This window comes from Mercurialis annua, linkage group LG2 (genome assembly GCF_937616625.2).
Source record: "Mercurialis annua linkage group LG2, ddMerAnnu1.2, whole genome shotgun sequence".
In the NCBI taxonomy this organism is placed as follows: domain Eukaryota; kingdom Viridiplantae; phylum Streptophyta; class Magnoliopsida; order Malpighiales; family Euphorbiaceae; genus Mercurialis; species Mercurialis annua.
The window spans coordinates 46,223,563-46,231,908 of record NC_065571.1 but is presented as its reverse complement, the minus strand read 5'-3'; the positions used below and the strand labels follow the sequence as shown (position 1 = coordinate 46,231,908).

At 28.8% G+C, this 8,346-nt stretch overlaps 1 protein-coding gene across 1 annotated transcript; it reads right to left on the bottom strand.

Annotated features, from left to right (window-relative positions):
• Positions 1-291: 291 nt before the first annotated feature.
• Positions 292-5,396, bottom strand: LOC126669877 (12-oxophytodienoate reductase 2-like). Its single transcript, XM_050363511.2, has 5 exons — positions 5,326-5,396; positions 5,048-5,188; positions 3,683-3,813; positions 2,058-2,207; positions 292-924 (listed from the first exon to the last, which is right to left on the bottom strand). The coding sequence occupies exons 1-5, from the start codon at positions 5,394-5,396 to the stop codon at positions 332-334; spliced, it is 1,086 nt and encodes a 361-aa protein (XP_050219468.1). The 3' UTR covers positions 292-331.
• Positions 5,397-8,346: the final 2,950 nt, after the last annotated feature.

The following is an 8,346-nucleotide window of genomic DNA, read 5'->3' as shown; positions in this document are numbered from 1 at the left end:
GAAGTGCCCTAATTCGATAATGTGCCTATGGCAAACCTAATATTCATCATAGATTCTTGAATTGGCTATCAGAACAAGGGAACATTTATTGATACCTATGTAGCACAAGAAACATAAACATCAAAACAGAGAATAATAGGATATTTTCTATAGAATAGATTATAAATATAGAGTTTCAGAATTTTAAAAGTGTTTCTAGAAATAGAAACGAAACACCGAAACTCGGAATTTTAGAAGTGTTTCTAGAAATGGAAACGAAATACTGAAACTTAAGATTGGAAAAATTTCCGTGTAAAATGAACTATACCATTGGGATAAAATGTTTATATCCTTAAGGAGTGGTTTCAAGAAATGGATAATCAGTGTAACCAATCATAGGATCAGAAGTGTAAAATGTATCTCTGCGGTACTTGTTCAAAGGAGCATTAAGTTCGAAACTCCTAGGTAAATCTGGATTAGCAAGAAAATGACGACCAAAAGCGATAAGATCTGCATGGTTTTCTGCAACAGCTTTGTTTCCGTCTTCCTTGTCATAACCTCCAGCAGCAATAAAAGTACCATTGAAAGCGTGTCTTAGAGGCAAAAGACTGTCAGTACATTTAGAAATTTCGCTGACCGTTTTCATTCTTGGCTCGACCATATGGCAGTAAAGAATTTTGTATTTGTTCAACGATTCGACCATGTGGAGTCCCAAAGCTTCAGGATTCGAATCTCCTGATTCCATATAGTTAGCGAATGGAGATAACCTAATTCCAACTTTATCTGCTCCTATCTCGTTGACTATAGCTTCAACAACTTCGAGAGCAAAACGACAGCGGTTTTCTAGAGATCCGCCATATTGATCCGTACGATCATTCACCTGATCTTTCATAAATTGGTCGATTAAGTAGCCATGAGCCCCATGGATCTCAACTCCATCGAAACCTACAATGCCAATAATAATGTAAAATCACGATTTCCAAATGATACAACATGACAGAAAGAGAAAACACGGAAGCCTCACAAGTAAAATGTACTTCACTTAGCTTGGGATAACAGTTTTCAGTTAGGTCCTTTTCTCTCAGAGGGTAACTAACAACTAACATGAGTCGATTTCCACCTTTGATAAAAAAAAAAAAAACTAGAGTTCCAGGAATGTAAATGTAGAAATAGAAATATGAAAAAGATTTTTTAGTTAACTTCAAAATTCATATTTTTGATGACTCTTGATACACAATATCATTAAAACATATCCATGAATATTGATTTTGGTTGATATAAGTATACTTTTGAATAATAAACCCACAATTGTATTTCAATTTATAGGGAAGTCATGTGCTTGGAAATCCCTAATGATAAAATAATCAAAGATTTTACCATGAATGTTATGGTAGAGACCAGCGAATTGAAACACCATTATAGTTAGGAGTATTGTGTGATCATTCATAAAAAAAAAAAAAGTATTGTGTGATTAACTCAATAAGCATAGCTCATAGGTATAAGTTGATCTGACAAAATAATTGCATAAGAAACTAAGATAAATTGGGATATTAAATTTGAGAGGGTACTGAACTATGCGAAAGTTTCAAAATGAATATTGAACGTTTTTTTTTTGTTACAAAATGGATACTAAACTTAGTAAAATGTTACAAAATGTATATTCTAAGCCACTTTTTGCTGATATGGCTTCTTCCTTCGTCCAATCAGTGGGGAACACATGGGTCAGAGTATCCATTTTGTAACGTTTCGCTAAGTTCAGTATTCATTTATTAATAAAAAATCGTTGAGTGTCCATTTTAAATTTTTTATATAGTTCAGTACCTCACAAGTTTAACACCCGATAAATTGCTGAAAACCATTATAATTAACTATTAACCATACTAACGACCTCTATAAGTAAAGAAATCCTTCAGATCCTTCAAAAGTAAAAGTGAGTTGCTTTATTCAATTGTGTTTTCTGGAAAATTGGCGCCGGAAAAGTTCAAAGTGCATTTCTAATCGTGTCACGCAGTATGCCGAAAACAACAAAAATAACATCTAGAACCCCATTATTATGCTTTAGAGAGAGATTTGAATACCGGCTTCCATGGCATTCCGTGCGGCAATCCTATAATCATTCACAATTTGAGGAATTTCATCTGTTCTTAATCGCCTCGGAGGTGTGAAATCTGCATAATCAATGCCATTGTCTGTGCAAGATATTGGAGCCTGCCAATTTGGCTGAAAACCTGTCCAGACACCAAAATAAGTAAAACAAGGATCCAGAGTTCAGAACAATGGATTACAGTTATGTATATTATTAAAAGTGAAATGCAGTAATGATCCGGTAGAGATTTGGAACATAATCATTTTTAGATAAAAAGTTAAAATAAAAATTATAATAACTGACAACTATCAGCAACACATCAAAGCAAGATCTAACATTGAAAAGGATTATCCTCAATAACCAAAAAAAGAGGCCCTTCCCATGCAGGGTGCATCAAGAAATATTGTGTTCAACTAGATCAATTATCAAAACCAGTGACATGTTTGATACTTCTTCTATCAATCTGACGAGCATCATAATTTGCTTGTTTTTAATACTTATAATTGTCTTTCGATCAAAAAAGGGTTTACTCGCTAGCACCGTAACATTTGGTATCAGGAAATCACTCAAGCTTGAACTCCTAAAATAAAACTTTGATTGCGTTTAAACTTTGAATTTTAGAGTCAGGTCGAATTCGAACTTGATAGTATTTCAACTTGATTCGCTTACGCTCCTAGTTTAGGACCATCTCCAAAGGGAGTCATCAAAATGGGAATTGGTGACTCCCCATCTTCAAGGGAGTCACCTAAATGCATTTTGATGACTTCCTTGCACTCTTTTTCGTCAAAAATAGTGAAGAAATATTTTTTTCACTATTTCACTTTTTGAATAAAATAATGTGGTTAATGTACACTTTGATACATATAATTTGTAGTTGTGTTTAATTAATTACTCACTAATTAAATAATTTAACGAGACAATAATATAAAATAATACATGAATAATTTTATGAAACAATAAAGTAAAAATCTTACGATAATAATTTTACGAGACAATTAAAAAAATATTAATTTATGTTTTCCTTAATTTTAGTTTTTATGTTATTTTAATTTGAATAAATTAATGCAATGTTTATTTTAGCTTTTTTATTGTGTTAATTTAAATAAATTAATGTAATGTTTATTTTAAATAATTTTAATATAAATTAAGTTTTATAGGATTTTATAATTTAAAAAATTAATAGAAATTTATTTTTTAAAATATAAATAAACTATTTGTAGAATTCGGACGAATATAAACATAAATAAGTTTGAGGGTGTAATTGGTAAAAAGTATATAATATGTTAAGAAATAAAAATGATTATAATATTAAAAAGTAAAAAAATAGTATGTTTTTTGGCGAAGAAAATTGTGATGATCATTGGAATAAATTTGATGAAATTTCGCTAAATTAAAAAATGGTGAGGAAAAAATGATGATGACCTTTGGAGATGCTGTAAACACTCAAAACTATATATCACACATTTGACAATTAATGTAGAGCACAAATACAAATCTTTTACACCTCAATAATGATTCAATTCTTTGTTCAGCATTTGGTCTTTATCTATTAGTATAATAGTCATGGGGCTAGCTAATTGAGCTGCAAACATAATAGAAGTCTAACAGCAACTATACCTGAATTTGAAACTCTGCCAACATGCCAAATTTGACAAAAGAAGATGCCACCTTTGGCATGAACAGCATCTACAATAGGTTTCCATGCCTCTATTTGTTCTTTGGTCCAAATTCCTGGAGTATGAGGATACCTATAATCAATTGAAAACAAAACCCACAAAAATTTCAAATTTGAACATGAAAAAACCAAATAATCGATAGATACGAGTAGGATATTAAACTCTATATATCTAAAGGCTTTTCTCAAATTACAGAAAATCGTTAAACAAACTTTTCTTATAAAAAGGTCACTGAATACTAAAGTATTTATGCTGTTACATAATGAACACCAAACTTTTCGTGAATTACAAAAAATTCATTAAATTATACTTATTATTACAAAAAAGTCACTGAACTTTTTGTAATTTTGGCTTGCCTGAGTAAAAATGTTGCGTTTTTGCATGAAAATGATACGTTTTATATGTGCTAACCCTTTTGTCACATAAGGTATAATTCAATGACCATTTTATAAGAAAAGTTTATTTAATATGTAATTTGAGAAAACTCTAGTGACGTATAGAATTTAACATCCGATAAGAGTACAAAAAAAGTTAACTAGGAAGCACGGAAACGTTGCAAACCCAACGTTTCCGCGTTTCCCAACGTTTCTGAAACGGGAACGTTGGGAAACCTGGCCAAATACGTACCGGGTCAGTTTGCAATTAGAGAAAGTAAGAGATTGTTTCCTTTTTGCCCCCAATTTCCTATCCCTAATCAAATACGGTTTCTATTTGTATAAAAAACATCTTGTGTATAACAAATAGCATCTCAACAAACAATCTAAGTAATTTTCTCAATCAATTTCTTTTCTGAATTCTCTGATCTTCTGAAATTTGCCGTGCCGGGACTTCACCGCTCATCGAACTTCGAATTGAAGATAAGGTTTGATTGAAACTGATTTTAATTGATTTATATAGAGATGAACATAAAAAATTTCAATTTGTTGAAGGTTTTTAATTATAAAGCTGCCGTTGAAAGAAAAAAATAGAAACAGGAGAGATTGTTGCATGTAGGAGGAAGAAGAAGAAAATTACTTTGGTTGTTGAATTCCACCGTTTGGCCACTTATATTCTTGTAAAATTTTATGGGCTTGGGCCCATGATTAATTGTGTCATTTTAATTCTAGTAAAATCTTAATTATTCTAAAAAAATAAAGATTAGTAGTGTAGTATGAAAAATTATAAATTATAAAAACACCCCTATATTTTTAATAATTACGCGTTTCCCCCACGTTTCGTGTCCTTCATTTTTTAAAAATGCCGTTTCCCCGTGTCCGTTTCGTGTCGTGTCCGTTTTCCGTTTCCGTTTCCGTGCTACTTAGGTTACCCTTGAGCAGTATCAGAAACTCCGGTGGCTTCAGATATAAGAAGGCCCCCTTTGGTAGTCCTCTGCGAATAATACAATATAGCATGTGGCTGAGGAACATTGTCGTATGATCTCTCCCTGGTTAATGGTGCTAAAACAACTCTGCAAAAAATTAACAGTAACCAACCAAATAATTTCTTTAGCTCCAACTTTGGATGAGCAAACAATTTTAGTACAACATTTAGAAGCATGTAATAACTCTACACATTTTATAAGATAGACAAAATATGGGTAGTTACCTGTGAGAAAGATTGAAATTGCCCAACTTATAAGGAGTTAGAAGAGGATTAATGTTAGATTGAGCAGACATGGCAGTGTTTGTTAAGTTTTAAGTTTCCAAGTTGGTTACTTATTACTTATTTCACAGTAAGACAAAAATAGAGAATGGAATGAAATTGATTGTAATGCAAAGTGGGTATTTAATGACCCAAAAGGAAGACGATGTACTTAAAATGGTGTGAATCATCTTTGAAACTACTATTTCATTGCCAGAGTGTTTTTTTTTTGTTTTAGTTTAATATTTTGACTTTTAAAAAATATAGTTCATCGGTCTTATTTTAACGAATTATTTTCAAAATACCTCATTTTGAAACATACCTAGAACAAATATGTGCATCTTTTCATAATTTATGGTATATTTTTAGTGTATTTATAGTGTATATTTATTATTTTTCGATGTATCTATATTTTTTTAGTGTATTTCTACTGTTTTTCTAGTACATGTATGGTGCATTTGTAGTGTTATTATTTTATGGTACACCATAAAAATACTACAAAATTATCATAAATACATTATATATACACTATTGTTACGCTATAGAAACACCACAATTACACTAAAAACACAATAGATACACTATAATACATCATAGTTATACTAAAAATACGATAAAAATAAAAAAAAACACGATAAAAAATCTATAAAACAGAGAATAAATCATTAAAAAGTGAAAAATAAAATATTTAGGAAATTAAAACAAAAGATATTTTTATAAAAAAAATTGAAAAAGTAAAGAAAAAAAACAATATAAAGTTGTAAATAAAATAGAAAATAGTGTAGTGTAGAAACTTCCCTCTTATTTTAATTGAAAACAAAATCTTTAGATTTGTAAACAAAAATTATATTATTATTTTTAATTTTTTTATATGACACATCAGCCGATGAGTAAATATGGCCTTATGATTTAGGGCGTGGAGTAAGCAAGCCCTTATTAAATTTTTTATCTCAATTAAGCTCAAAAACTTGAAAATGTCTCTAAAATTTTATTTAAAAAATAAAATAATTTAAATTTTTTAAATTTTTTTAAGACACATCAAAATGTTATTTGAGATACTAAATTCCTTGGACATAATGTAAAACAAAGAATCAAAGACATATTTAATTTATGTAAATAAAGTATGAGTTAATCCATTCCAAATAACTAGAGTATATGTTTTTTGTTAAAAAAACCCCTCAATTTCAATTAACTCTTTCTAGCCTATATCTTTTCACTTTCGTATTAATAGGCCTTTAAATGGATGTCACTCAAACACGTGTAATCGAAGGGCCTATAAATATAAAAAATAAAAAAATAGGGGCCAAAAAGAGATAATTTGAAATTGAAGAGTTTTTTAAATAAAAAAAACGTATACTTTAGGGGTTTTAAAATGAGTTAATCTTATATTGGATTAAATCATTCTAAGACTCCTAAACTATACGTTTTGTATTTAAAAATATCCCTCAATTTCAAATTAGTTCTTTCTTGTTCTTATCTTTTCATTTTCTGTATTTATAAATCTTTCGATGGATGTCCGTTAAAAAAAATTACAAAAAACATATATTTTAGGGTCTTACAATGGGTTAATTCATACATTATTTATATAAATTTAATATATTTTTGATATTTTGTTTTACATTATGACCATGTCATTTAATAATTTTAGATAAAAGTTTAACGTGTCTTACAAATTATTAAAGTTTAAAAAATATTTTATATTTTAAATAAAATTTTAGGGACCTTTCAGACTTTTAGGAATTTAATTGAGATCAAAAATTTAAAGAGGAATTATTTGCTCCACATCCTATATAATAGGGCCATATTTTTGTTACATTTCATCTCCGGATATTAATATTGTTGTCATTTGCACATCTTACCTTGTATAATGATTATTTGTATATTAAAATTAATTTCTTCTATTACATTTAGACATATTCTATACTAGTTAACGTGACAAATTAAAAATCTTATACTATATCTCAAATTTTAAAGGGAAAACCAGAATTCTATAAAAACATAACATCTTTAATATATTATATACCATTTAAAAAAATATTAATGATTCAGTTCACTTAATTTAGAACTAATAAAACTAAACTGAAGGAGAAAATATGACCCTATGATTTAGCGCGTGGAGCAAGTAATCCCTCTTTAAATTTTTAATCTCAATTAAATCCTTAAAAACCTGAAAAGGTCCCTAACATTTTATTTAAAAAAATAAAATGATTTTTGAATTTTAAAAATTTATAAAACACATCAAAATGTTATTTGAGATAGTAAAATGACTGGAGATAATATAAAGGAAAAATCAAAAATATATTTCATATATGTAAATAAAGTAGGAATTACTCAATCTAAGACCCTTAGAGTACACATTTTTTGTTTAAAAATTCCCCAACTTCAGTTAGCTCTTTCTAGCCCCTATCTTTTTATTTTTCATATTAATATGCCTTTTAACTGATGTCTGTCAAATGCGTGTAATTTTATTAACGAACATTCATCGAAAGGCCTATAAATATGAAAATTGAAAAAATAGAGACGAGAATTAGCTAATTTGAAGTTGAAGAGTTTTTTAAATGAAAAAAAAAAAAGTATACATGATGGTCTTAAAATGAGTTAATCTTATAATATATCCATATGCAATCTCCCAAAATATTTTCCTATGTTTAAGAGGTGGATACATTGGGAGTCTTTTTTTTATAAGAAAAATATAAGTCGTCTTTTTTATGAGAAAAAAGTTGAGGAGTCTTTTTATACAAGAAAAGGTAAGGAGTCTTTTTTTATAAAATAAAATAAAATAAAATAAAAAGTCTTTGTTTACAAGAAAAAAATGAGGAGTCTTTGCAAATTGGAGTAATCTCTGTATTTTTGGCACTTCTTGAAAGTTGATTATGATTATGACAATTACCAAAACAGATTGAAAGCATAACAGTGTATAATCTTTAATTAAATATTAATTAATAAAATAAATAAATATCATTTCATTACATGCCCATAGCTTAA

Coding starts and splice junctions, on each gene's coding strand:
- LOC126669877 (XM_050363511.2), bottom strand. CDS start 5,396: ATGTCTGCTCAATCTAACATTAATCCTCTTCTAACTCCTTATAAGTTG. Junction 3,814..5,047: donor GTTTCTGATACTGCTCAAGG/GTAACCTAAGTA, acceptor AATTGATTATAG/GTATCCTCATACTCCAGGAA. Junction 925..2,057: donor ACGGAATGCCATGGAAGCCG/GTATTCAAATCT, acceptor TTGGCATTGTAG/GTTTCGATGGAGTTGAGATC.